This window comes from Ambystoma mexicanum, chromosome 7q, assembly GCF_040938575.1.
Source record: "Ambystoma mexicanum isolate Mex_15411 chromosome 7q, UKY_AmexF1_1, whole genome shotgun sequence".
Classification (NCBI taxonomy): domain Eukaryota; kingdom Metazoa; phylum Chordata; class Amphibia; order Caudata; family Ambystomatidae; genus Ambystoma; species Ambystoma mexicanum.
The window spans coordinates 993157630-993170862 of NC_090941.1; the positions used below are offsets into that span (position 1 = coordinate 993157630).

Here is a 13233-nt window from a genome sequence, read left to right on the forward strand (position 1 = left end):
CTGAGGATAGCCTGAAGGAGAGTTGCGTGTCATCAACATAACACTAGAGGTTAGAGGGGAAAGTGGCAGTCACACGTGCCAGGTCAGCCATGTAGACATTGAAGAACCAGGAGGATAGGTTAGAACCCTGGGGGACGCCACATGTTGAACGAGTGATAGTCGAGAGGAAGGACCCCGTTCCACCTGGGATGGGTGGTTGGAAAGGAAAGTGGTTAACCACGCCAGAGCCTGACCTGTGATTCCCAGGATGTCACAGAGACCTGCAATCAGGATGTTGTGATTTAATGTGTCAAAGGCAGAGGAGCGGTCAAAAAGAATGAGGGCAGAGAGGGTGTTAGTGTCAAGATTTGAGAGCAGATCTTCACGGTGTTCAGAAAAGCAGATGTTTAGCAGCTTCATGTAAATTTGGCAATACCCTGAAGGAGAGATTGCGAGATCAATTCATGCACAAGTGCAGTGATGAGAAAGTCAGGGAAGCTTTATGGTCCAAGAGCAATCCTTCAATTGATGAGGTGATTAGAGTGGCAAAGGAAGTGCAACATACACACAAATGTATGAAAGAACAAAAAAAAAAGAATGGAGTCAGAAGTGAAAAGGACTGAATAAGTGACAGTGATCTCAGTAGTTCAAACAAGGAGAACAGACAAGAAGAAACAGAATGGAAAGAGGGACACAACCAATACGAGAAGGAGATTCATCAAGAATAAAGAAACAAAGGAAGGTGATAGAAGGAGATTTTTTCGCTATGACAGTTTGTCTCACCTTGCTAGTAGTGAAACATCCCCTGCTGTTAAAGCAGTTTGTAAAAGATGCAACAGGAAGGGACATGTCACATCCTGTTGCAGAACGAAGTCTGAAAATATTGACTGTGTAGATGAGATGTGTGAGGATATTGAGGAATGTACATGTTTAGTGGATATAGTCAGTCGATTGATGATACCGCTACGGTTGATGATGATATGGAGAGGCCTATGTCTACCATTGATATTGAAGGAATAGAATTCAGTATGGTAAATGACTCTGGAGCCAAGTATACTTTACTCCCAAAATCTCTTTTTGATGAAAAACTTTGAGGAATTCTTTCTCTCACCACTGTCGATATTAGACCAGTGCCGCCTGGGGGGAAAAGAATAGAATTAGAAGGTTGGTTTCAGGCAGACATAAGATTTAAAGATAGGGTTACCAAAGGCACAGTTTATGTTTCTAAGAAAGGACATAATCCTCATTTAAGCTACTTGATCAAAATGCTGAGGAGGTGGTCTGTGCAATAGAAAATATGAATGTTTGTGGCAACACAAAGTATTTCAGGAAGAGTTGGGTAACTTAAAAGGTTTCATGCATAGAAACAGATTAAAGTCTAACTCTATCCTAGTAGTACAAACATTGAGAGCTGTACCTTTGACAGAGCAGCTGTGAAGAAAGAATTAGAAAACATGCAAAAGCAGGGCATAATTGAAAGAATTGAGGGCTCTGAGCAGGTGTCTCCTTTGATAGTAGTATATAAATCATATGGCAAATTGAGACTATGCATTGACCTCAGATCTGTTAATCGTTCTGTGATTCCCGACAGACACCCTTTGACCAATATAACCAAGATGTTAGGGACCATTAAGGGACAAAAGTAATCACCAAATTGTCCTTGACCCGGATTCTAGAAATGTTTCAGCGTTCATTATGCCAGAGGGTCTTTTACAATGTCACCGGATGCCATTTGGTTTAGTGTCTGCTGCCTCTGTCTTTCAACGTGTTACGTATCAGCTATTTCATGATATGGAAGGAGTATTGTTTTCAGGATGACGTTTTGGTGTATGGGGAAAATCAAGTAAAGCATGACGTAAGCATGACGTAAGTGTTTGACATTTTCATGAATGCAGGACTAACCAAACAAAATAGCAAATTCAGTATGGCCAGTGTTCAATATTTGGGTCATGAGATTTCGGCTTCAGTGATTAGACCGAAAAAGGGGTTGGTAGAAAATATTATACATTGTCCCAGTCCCGTTGATAAGGATCAAGTAGTATAATTTCTTGGCATGGCCGAAAATTATGCAAAATTAATTCCAGTCTATATATATATGATATAGTGGATGATCTGGCATGATTGGTGGACCAGGGTGGGGTCGGAGCGGTGATTCTTTTCGATCTATCAGCTGCTTTTGACACCGTTGACCACCCTACCCTGGTTGCCAGCCTTTCCTCTGCTGGCCTATCGGACATAGTGCTTAAATTGTTTGCTTCTTTTCTCTCAGGTCGATCCCAATCCATCTCCCTGCCCCCTTTGAAATCCATACCAGCCCCTCTCTCTTGCGCAGTCCCACAAGGCTCTGCCTTATCACCTATTCTCTTGAACACCCATATTCAGACTGTTCCTGCTCTCATCCAGGCTTCTACGGCTTCCTATGCTACTCCTATGCCAACGGCACACAGATCCTCCTCCGGTTTGATCTGACACTCGTACTGACACTGCCGTTCGGCTTAGGGGCTGCTTGGGGGCTGTGGGTGGATGGATGTCCAGGAACTGGCTGAAATTAAATTCTGCTAAAACAGACGTGCTGGTTGTGGGTACAGCTGATCCCCTATTGTTCTGGACATCTGATTTCTGGCCCTCAAGCTTAGGCTCCTTTCCTTCTCCTGTTACTATGATGAAAGGATCTAAGTGTTAAAATCTCTAACTCACTTTCAGTGTCTGATCAGGTATCAATTATCTGCCAATCAGGCCATTTTAAGTTATGGTTTCTTTGTAAGGTTCTTCCCTGCATTCCATCACATTTTCATGCTCCTGTAGTCTCCTCTCTGTTAATGAGCGGTATTGACTACTGAAATGTGCTCTATTTAGCACAACCTGCCTATTTAATACATCAACTCCAGCTACTACAGAACATGGCTGCAAGAGCAGTTGTCCACCCTCCCTATGGTGCTCACATGTCCCCTGTTCTTCGCCAACTTCACTGGCTTCCTGTTGAGAAGAGAGTGTTATTCAAGTCTCTGTGCATTGTTCATAAAGCTTTTTATAAGCAGGGGCAGAATATCTCCAGCCAAAATTTCCCCTCTATATTCCAACTCGAGCGCTTCGCTCTCAAACCTCTCTGACTATCCAAACTGCTCGGATTAGACGTTCCCGTATTGGTGGACGAGCTTTCTCTGTGGCTGTATCAAGAGCCTGGAACTCCCTACCTTTTGTCCTGCGTGAAATGGAACATCAGTTGTCCTTCCGGCGTGCATTAAAAACATATCTCTTCTAAACTTTCTTTGATTAGCCTGTTCTTTCGGTCTACCTTTGATTTAGCGCCAAGATGCCTTTGGGTGTACAGTACACTGAGCTTTATACATTTTCATAACATAACATATATATATATATATCTTAACTGTGCCTGTTTTACCTTGATTGTGGTGTCTCTTGGTTTGTAGAAGTGTGAGGGATGAGTGGGCATTGTAGCCCCTTCTCATCCTTGTACTCCTGCAGAGCAGAATCCAATTCGTCACAGTCACCACAACTCGACCTGGCAGATTTAATGCCAGATTCTGAGTGGTGTATAGGTAGTATTAATCACCATCTTTGGAGTACATACAGCTTCTTGGGGAAATCGATGGAATTACCATGATTTTTGGCTTTAAAGTGGAGATGTTACCTCAGCAAGTTACTGAAGATAAGTCCTCCACTTTAAGGTCAAACTCGGAATCTAGCATTGCAGTCAAAATGGCGGTAATTCCATCATCACCAAAAAAAGGCAGTAAAGAAATGACTGCCGTATTTTCCAGCACCCCCACTCTCTGAATGACCCCCAATGTGCCTAAACTCTTCATGTTCATGTTTGCCTCACTCTTACAAAATCAACACACACACACGTGATAAACACATAATGGCTTGTGTGAAACAGCATATTTCTTTGCAATACTATTAGAATGCAATGTATAGATGATCTACCACCTATACGCCTATATCTATTATTGAACAACACGTGTTTGCAAGGTTACCTGCTTGAAATAGCTCATTAGAGTTGACTTTGTTTTTTTCCCAGGGAATTCTGATGCACTTCCCTTTAATTCCTTCGTTTATTGCCTTGCCTTAACTATTTGCTGATTCCAAGGCACAGGGTAATAGGTGACCAGCCAGGATGCCACCAGCAGACGCACCACCATGCACAGAACTAGCCCTACGTGCAGCAGCAATGGCCCCGTTGCTAGGGTAAGGGTGGCGGGTGGGGTCAAAATGCCACTTTGGCTGAGGCTGCAGAAATCCTTGCACTGCTTCAAGCTCCTTCCAGACAAATAGGACGTTTTCTGGAAATATGAAAAATGGAATCCAGACCCAGGGCAGATTCCGCCACAATTCCAGGCAGCTGCCCAAGCACAGAATGGCAGCTTGTTGGGTGCCAGGGGTATCCGCGGCTACCCCTGGCATTCCACCCACAGCTGTGGCTACTGGCAGCAGGGCCAGTGCCTTGCAACCGCAGCCATGTTTCTTGCTAGGCGCTTTGCTGCATGAACTGCACCCACACCCCCAATGGGCTGCACAGCTCGTCACTACAAAACCAAGGCTGTTCCTTTTCCATCAATCCAGAATCCCTTTCCTTTCCACAGCATGACATCATTCCAATGGTGTATGTAATACTTTCAGAAATATTACAAATATGCACATGAAAATATAAGAGGGATTGTTGTGCTGACCAATATACAGCCAAGGATCAGATGAGTATAATGCATGTGTTTTTAAGTGTGTAAATGAAGGGCACACTTCTTAAACTACAGAGCCTTTCCCCAGCATTACCTTTCGGTAAATTATGATGTATGCTATGTTCTTTCATCAGCAGGTTTTTTTTTCCGATTAGTTTTTTGCCCAAACCTTTTCTAATGAAAAAACTCATGGAAAACCTTTGTTATATTGGGGGTGGGGTTCGCCCCCAAATCCCTGCCTGCCCTATTATTTAATCCCTATGCCCAATCTCTCCTACCACTTATATCCCCTTACCCACCCCTATATATTTTTCAATTCGTTTTTCGTTAAAAAATGTTTGCCAAAAAACGAATTTTAAAAAACCTGCAGATGAAACAACGGCGTACCCTTCATATATAACGGAATATAATGGCAGAAAAAGATGCACCTGGTATTTGGAGGTTGAAGCTCCAGCACCTGAGTAGGCAGTGATGTAATGATGTACCATGCATAGGATGAGTAATCCCCTGGAGGATAGTTCAGCGAGAAGTCAATCGCCTTAGATGCAAGACGTCGTAAAACAACGCAGGTTCGATCCCCGGGTCCGCGCCCAGAGAACTCGCGATATAAATAAACAATTACATGTGAGGCTATGGCTGGCCGGGACTCCCTATATGAGGCTGCAATGACATGAAGGCAGTGCCTCCAGCCTCTGCTGTGTGTACTATTGACAAATAATGGCTGCACCCCTGCCACATTACATCAGAGGTCTAGTTAGCATTGGTAACTAAAATAACCTTTTGTCTATTAAGTGCATTTTTATTTTATCAATCTCGTATAGAATGTGTCTTTATATTAGTGATGTCACTTTCTCTGATGTCATTGGGTTCAAATAGCCCATATCCTCACTTTCGTTGACTCCAGGAGGGTCAGAGTTCATGTTTTTTTACTTTCAGAAATGTCAACGTGTGTGTTATGTCAACTCCACAGCTGGCCTTAGGGGGTGGCGAGCCAGGTGACCGCCCGGGGCGCCACGCCCCCCAGTGCGCCATTAGCCCCTGCCACGCCAGCTCGGGGGAGTCTTTCAAGGGCTCCACCGAGCTGGTGTAGTGGGAGAAGGCTCGGCATGCAGGCTTTTGCTGTTAAATGCGCTCGCGGCGGCAGACGCATTTAATGCAATAGGGTTCTGTTCTCAGCACCCTATAGTCATTAAATGCGCCCCTTCGCCGCGGGCGCTTTAATGACAAAAGACGCCATTAGCCCCCCCACCACGTCAGCTCAGGGAAGTCTTTCAAGGGCTCCACTGAACTGGCGCAGTGGCAGAAGGCATGGCAAGCGCCTCATTGTCATTAAATGCACCCGCGGCGGCAGGCTCATTTAATGACAATAGGGTGCTGGAAAAAGTGGCCCATCCTGCCTCTGCCGCCTTCTGCCCCGCCCCCTGTTAACCAGGGGCACGTGGGGGTGCCAATTCGCCCAGGGCCGGCCCTGGTCAACTCCCTGCCCCGCCATTTTGGCACATTGAAGTGCGTGGCAGGGCATGTCCAAACACCATTTGTGTTTTGCTCCTCTCCACCTAGCTGTTTACCGTTGCATGGTCAAAATGGGGTTCGTAGTGTCCGCCAATCCCGTAGTTCACCACCTGCAGGTACTCGGCATAAGGCGGCCGGACGTTCAAGCCAGTCAGCGATGCGAGCCGAAAGTCGAGTTTGCCAATCACTGGGTCAACGGTGTCTTTCAACCAGGCACTGAAAAAGCAGAGCATGCAAAGAGCGGCATTACAGCAGGCAGACTCAACAAGGGGTAATAACAGGCAGTGCAAGGACTCGCATCTTTACGCTTCTGTATCTCAACATTTCATACAAGCTTTGTTCAAGTATTCAGGCTTGGGGGCAGGGGACAGGCAAAAAGTCTGTCAAGTGGGAAAGTCCCAAGAAACGCACCAAATAGATCTGACCAACTAAGACCTCTCCGGTCTAGTCCGAAATTTCTGGATTTCGACCTGAATATCGGATGGAACTGGAAAATAAATAACTTGGAATATATTTATATATTAATAAAACGATTTATCTCATATAGGACTGGACACAGTGTGCAACAGAATAATCTAAAAAATGTCACAATTCAGTGCAAAATGCTGCAAATAAACAACCCAGACATTGGACGTTGCCCCTCCGGCCACAATGACCCCAGTGCACACAATCCAAACACACTCAGAGAACGACACGCACAGGTGCCAGTTTCTCCTGGTTCTAGGAGCAGCAACAGACGAGCACAACCTCTATCCTATCCCTCTATCCTATCCCTCTATCCTATCCCTCTTCCCTATCCCTCTATCCTATCCCTCTATCCTATCCCTCTTCCCTATCCCTCTTCCCTATCCCTCTATCCTATCCCTCTATCCTATCCCTCTTCCCTATCCCTCTATCCTATCCCTCTATCCTATCCCTCTATCCTATCCCTCTTCCCTATCCCTCTTCCCTATCCCTCTATCCTATCCCTCTATCCTATCCCTCTATCCTGTCCCTCTTCCCTCACTAACCCATCCAGTCCTCGTTCAAACAGAGCCACGTGAGCGCCTGGAGGCTATGCTAATGGTAACGGTCCACACTATAAATCAACTTACTATAACATATTCACATTTGCTCCAGCATTAATGGAAAAATACATGTAAGATAATCACATGGACACATGTTGGTGTGTATCATGAGATGCATGCATGCATACATGATTTTGCTAACATGAGCATTTTTTGCAAAAAGGCACCACCTTGTTGAGTGTGGTTTTCCGTAATGACAGTCGATGAATAATTCATGTTGGGATGCTCTCGTGGGCCTCTGTGAAGTTCCTGAAAAGGGCCATTTAATGCCCGCTCCCCCACCCCAGATTCGGTTTTCACGGCCTCATGGATGGAGTCTTGCTGTAACTAGATCTCCATCTATTTTGGGGCGCATCCCTTTCCTAGCTCCCCCCCCCTAACTACTTATACTCTAAGCAGGAATCTACCCCCCCCCCCCCACACACACACTCCATCCTGCGTTACTGCACTTTCAATTTTAGGTATGCTAGAGAGTGACAGAACTCTCGAAGATACAATCCAGATAGTTCTTGGTGCCAATCAGCTGCTCTGTGAAATCATGAGGAAAGCTATGTTCTAGTTGCAGCCATTTGTAGTGTGGGCTATTAGGCGGGTCTTGCGCCACCTATCAGCTGGAACTATTGCATTAGAATTCAGATAGGGAGAAATGGCATATGAGAATAACTCTGTGGAAAACAGCTCAGCTCCCAAGACACAAGATGCCCTCTTTGTATAATAGCATCATGAAAAATGATGTTTTATGTCAACGCATGCATCCCCTTGAACGAAGGAAAATCCTTTTTAGCACCCCAGCTTACTGCTTTGGCAACCCAGGGTGCTAATAGCCTTAATCCCCCGTCCCAAGAGCTGGAACTGGGGTAACGGCCCGGAGCCCTTGTTATCCGCCCTCGCTTCGTTCGGGCCGGTAACATGGGCTACCCGGCCGTTAACCCCCGTTCCAGCAGTTGGAACGGGGGATTAATGCCATATTAGCACATGGAAGTCAACACAGACCCCCTCTGAGCCAATCTGAACGTCCAGAATGTAGTCAATAACTAAAAGTATATATTATATTCCAGAGATTCTGGCTTCAGAAGCAGCCAGTAAAAAAACAGAAAAGCGCTTTTTGGCAATCAAGAAACAGCAATCTAACAATCTAATTCCCCAGCAAGATTTCATTCAACAAGACACTCCAGCCTAATTTAACACAACGAAGCGAGCGCTAAATCATGGAACAGTGCTTTCCATTCTGTAAAGAAAAACATGTTATGTTAACATTGCGCCTAAAGCAAGCTCATGCCAAAACTGTTCCAGTTAACCCAAGTTTCCAATTAGAATTATTATTACCTTTTAAAACACAACCTAGGCATTTAAGTACTGAAAAATGATACCCATTTAATTTACTAACACATTTTGTGTAGCTTACTCATTATTAAACTAACATGTTTTTCTTCACCACCACAGCTCCAGAAGTTGTATTGCTACTAGCACTGTGTGCTAAAAGCCACATGGACCTCACAAGGGGTCATTATCCATTGGGATAATGACCATTTTCCAGCTTACTGTCCAAGGTCAATAGCAGGTCATTATCCCACAATAATGACCGCCCCCCTCTGCAAGGCCATATTATAATAATTAAGCAAACAATACAAATAGGGTGTCAACAATCTTTATCATGAGATATGACATATTGACAGCAAACTGTAACAGTTAAAATTAATGATATCAAATTAAACTACAGATCCTGTGAGACTGGCAAGATAGCTCAGTTGGTCATGATTCTGCTGTAGCATATGGGCCCGCTGGTCCCCGCAATTTTGATTTCTTCCTAAGCAGATAAAATGCAAATGCGTTTGCAGTGCACCAAACCCACTTCTGTGGAAAATAAAGGAGGGGGCGTTTCCTCGCCTGTCAGCAGCATGTCAGACTACACCCCCTCTTTCCATGCCATGGGTTAGAGAAAGTGGGAACCTCGCCTGCCAATGTCCTCATAGAGTGGTTGCGCGAGCCCTAATAAGGACACGATGCTGGCCTCTTTCACACATAATGAAATCCGTCTGCATAAGTGGGCTGCGAGCACAGTCATGGAAAAGGGAAGATATGTATCACACGCGCGCCACTGTCTGAGCTCCGAGTGCAGCAATCATTTCACTGCTTGTCATTTCACGGCTTCAGCACATGCAGTCCCTGGCAAGAGGGTCCCAAAGCCAGGGCCATGACACAATTATAACCTTCCCCCTCAGCAATCAGTCACTGCCGAAAGCCCCTCAAGTCCTCCTCTGAGTATGTCAAATGAGGCAGGGGATGAGTGCATGGCGGAGTGCAGGAAGGAGGTGACGCCCTGAGGCTTTTGGGAGCTTGCATTTAAAGGGCAGGGAAGGTGTGATGAGACAGAGCCGCCAGTGGAGCGATAATAGTATCACGTTTGTGCATAGCTCTCCGTGGAGGATTCCTCCTGCTTTTATTTATTTATTTAATACATTTCTATAGCGCTGGAACAAAAGCCCGGGGGCATAAAAGCGCTGAGACTGGACACACGACAAAGAACAAAAGTGCTTCTAAGTGCACTGTAACAATATGTTATATTCGTGTTTTAATATCACCTTAGAAGGATGACGGGCTGAGTCCGCCCTGCTGGGATGCGACTCTCAGTACTTAACTGGCTCAGCCATCTCAACGAAAAGAACAATGATAATTGTTAGGGAGAATTCTCTGTTTAGGCTGAATTTCCTAACCTAGTGAGTCCCCCAGCAGCTTTGCTGGATTTCTGGAGTTTGTTTTTTCCATCCTGCCAAGAGTGACACTCTTTTTCTCCCACTCTTGGACCTGAATGTGTGTAATTCCTTTGAATGTCCATGTGTTCTATGGGCTACTCCATAGGGTCTCATATGTTTTGCTATGTGTGTTACACCGCACCCTCCGTGCCGTAGCACTGGGGCGTCCTAGCGGACCTCCATCATAGACTCCATACCCGGGGACTGACTACTGTCTCCCCGGGCATGTAAAGTCACCATTGGCTTTACTAGACCTAAATTTACTAACAGAACTAGTACAAACCATCCTATTGTGGACGTACTAGTAGGGGTAATTCGATTACTCCTAGGTCTGTTATTCGAGGGGGCACTGTCCCGTCCCCCCTCGTCGAGTTTTGGCTGGTGGCAGTGGAAACTACTTGTTATATTCGACCCCGAATATAACCCTATGGGATTCTTCCCATTGTTGGAGATTGATACTGTTTATCGTTAATCTCTAACATACCACCGGTCTACTTATCTTAAATAAGTCTATCGGATGGTATTTTCTGCTAGAACTCGGCTTTTTAAAATGGCGTCTGTGTTCGTCTCTGTGACTCCTAAACCAAAGGTTGAGCCCTTTGTTCCACTTTTGGCGGGCTTCTGCACAGAGACCCTCCAAAGGGGTGCCATTCTGTCTGGGTTACCACAGGAGTGTGGGAGGAGGGTTTTTAAGCACCCTGGACCGAGTTGCCTTGCCAACTCTGGTCGCTCTCTGGTGTGATTGGCCCAAGTGGTGAGCCTCCCCGCTCACCATTTAGCGTGTGTTGATTGACAGCTAGGCTGAATGAATGGGGGTTTTCTGCATAAAAGCAGGGCTTTTGGGACTGGATCTTCAGAAGTCGCCACAAGACCTAAGAATCCGACGAGGGTAAAGCTGAGCCGACCTGCAATGACGACACCTCCGGTGGAGCCCTGCTGAACCGACTCACCACTTCCCGACGACAGAGGAGATCTCCCTGCCGGAGAGTCTCTTCCCCTGACTGGTGGGAACAACCAGTCCCCTTTGCTTTTTCTTCGCCTCAGGACGCAGTGGTCGAATTGCCCGTGCAGAACACCTCGGCAACCAGATAGCCACTACCCCTGTACCGCGACCAAAAGGTGGTGCCTTGTGATGGAGCACCCCGCGGCTGGTCTCTTCCCTAGTGGTGCAACGATCTTCAACTTTCCTTCTGCGACGAGATCATCTCTTCTCTTGGCAAAGACCGGACGTGCATCCACCACCAGGAACAACTACCCCAGCCGGAGCTGTCTCTCCACAATCAAGGTACTGTGTCCGCCTGGCTTCCCTTGTTGCCGGATAGAGTGAGGTGTCTTAATCCTCGCCTCTCCATAGGGTCGCCTCCAAGCTTTCTCTAGCGTGTTGTTCTGAACTGGTCCAATCTGCCGATAACAATTTGCTAAAAAGACTCGAACGCATTTCCACTAAGATACTTTTTGGGACATATCGCCTTGCCTCTCTCCGAGTGGGCCTGGCCTCTGAACTTTGGAATCTACAGTGGTTCTTGTCTTCTTGCCTTGCATCTTTGTTCTTACACGTTTGGTATCGAGTTGATTTCGTAACCCGCCTTTTTCTCTCCCATCCTAACGAATACTAGAGTGCCATCTAGGTTAAAGCATACACCTCTGTCTGCAAATAAGTGATGCTGTTGAACCTAGACTTGTCGAACTATTGTTAGAGGTATTGATCTGTTTTTCTCATAGTAATTGTGATTGAAGTTGTTTGCCGTATTAGTGCCAGAGTGTTTTCTATAGATGTGTAGTTATAAATAAATACCTTTATATCTTTACACTGAAGCCTTGCTCCGTGTTTGCTTGTTCTACTGTGTAGAATGCCCTATTTTGTATACTCCACATACTGCCTAACTCTTCTTGAGGGAAGTCTGACTGCTCAGCCACAGCTACCAAGTGAATCTGTGTGGTACAGACTGCTACCAAGTGGGTTTACTGCCAAACACCTGTAGTCCTAAATCTTTTGCAGTGGTCCAGAGGGAACTGCACAGGTTTCCGCCTAACACTGGTGTACAGCGGTGGGATTTGTATCGAGTATACAGTTTAGAGTGCTTTTCGACACTTTAGGATAACTAACCACAAAGCTTAGCACTAAAAAGCAACTTTCAAAAACATGTCTACTATGGAAGCTTACAGTCAAGAATCCTTGTCAGGTGAAAATACTGAGAGTTTGCGAGCTCTCTGTAGGCAAGAGAATCTTTCTGTAAGGGGCAAGAAGTTAGAACTAATAGAGAGATTGCTGGCGAACCAAAGTCTGGGTAGTGGTTCAGAGCAACCAATTTCTCCAGAAAATGTAGATAACAGTGATGGTGTTGATCTAAATCGTATTTCTGATGATAGTGATGAAGAGGCTGAAGAGGAAGGAGAGGCTAACGAAACTGTCTCCCCTGCTCCTCTACCTGCCTTACCAGCTGTACCTACGGGGCCCATACCAGGTCCCACATGTAACCCTGCTTATTTTGAACTTGAAAAAATGAAGCTCGAATTAGAATACAAACGGTTCTTGGCTCAATCTGAACGAAACCAAGAGCTCGAGTTCAGACGGATGAATGCCCAGGCCGAGCAGAAGCAAGCTGAGTTAAGACTCAGGGAAATAGAACTTAATCACGAGTTAGAGATGAAAAAGTTGTCTGTGGAAAATGCTTCTCTCTACTCTGGTTCCTCTAGGAGCTCCAGTCCCAAAAGACCCCGGATGCCGAAGGAATTAGTGGGTATGTATGAACCGAGATTGGATGTGTTGGATTGGTTAAAACTGTTTGAGTACAATCATGGGCTCCAGGACATCACCAGGAACGATTTACTTCCCTGGCTGTTCTCTAGGCTCCCCCCTGTTGCGACTGATGTGGTAATGGAGTTGGGGGAGGCGGATAAGACGGATTACGAAAGTGTGAAACTAGCTTTGGTAGCTAGGTTCGGGAAGACCCCTTCCCAGTATCTTAAGAGGTTTAGAACCCTCAAAAAGCATGATGTTACCCCTCGGGCTACCTGGGTGAGTGAAGGGTTGAAAAACTTAGAGGGATGGATTAAGGGTTACAAAGTGAACACTTATGAGGGTATGAAGAATCTTTTTATGTTGGAGTCTATTTATGTTTGTTTGTTTGTTTATTTGTTTATTTATTTATTGTGCGCACCAGACCCTAGGGTAGCAGGGCGCAAGAGAACAAGGAGGTTTACAGCTTAGTTAACGTTTACAGGTTA

At 45.6% G+C, this 13233-nt stretch overlaps 1 protein-coding gene across 2 annotated transcripts in view; it reads right to left on the bottom strand.

Annotated features, from left to right (window-relative positions):
- P4HA3 (prolyl 4-hydroxylase subunit alpha 3) overlaps positions 1-13233 on the bottom strand; it is a 356959-nt gene that overhangs the window by 55426 nt on the left and 288300 nt on the right. For both annotated transcript variants that reach the window (XM_069640141.1, XM_069640140.1), the window contains exon 9: positions 6242-6401. In XM_069640141.1, coding sequence (XP_069496242.1) covers positions 6242-6401 — 160 coding nt within the window. The remainder of the gene's footprint in view (positions 1-6241; positions 6402-13233) is intronic.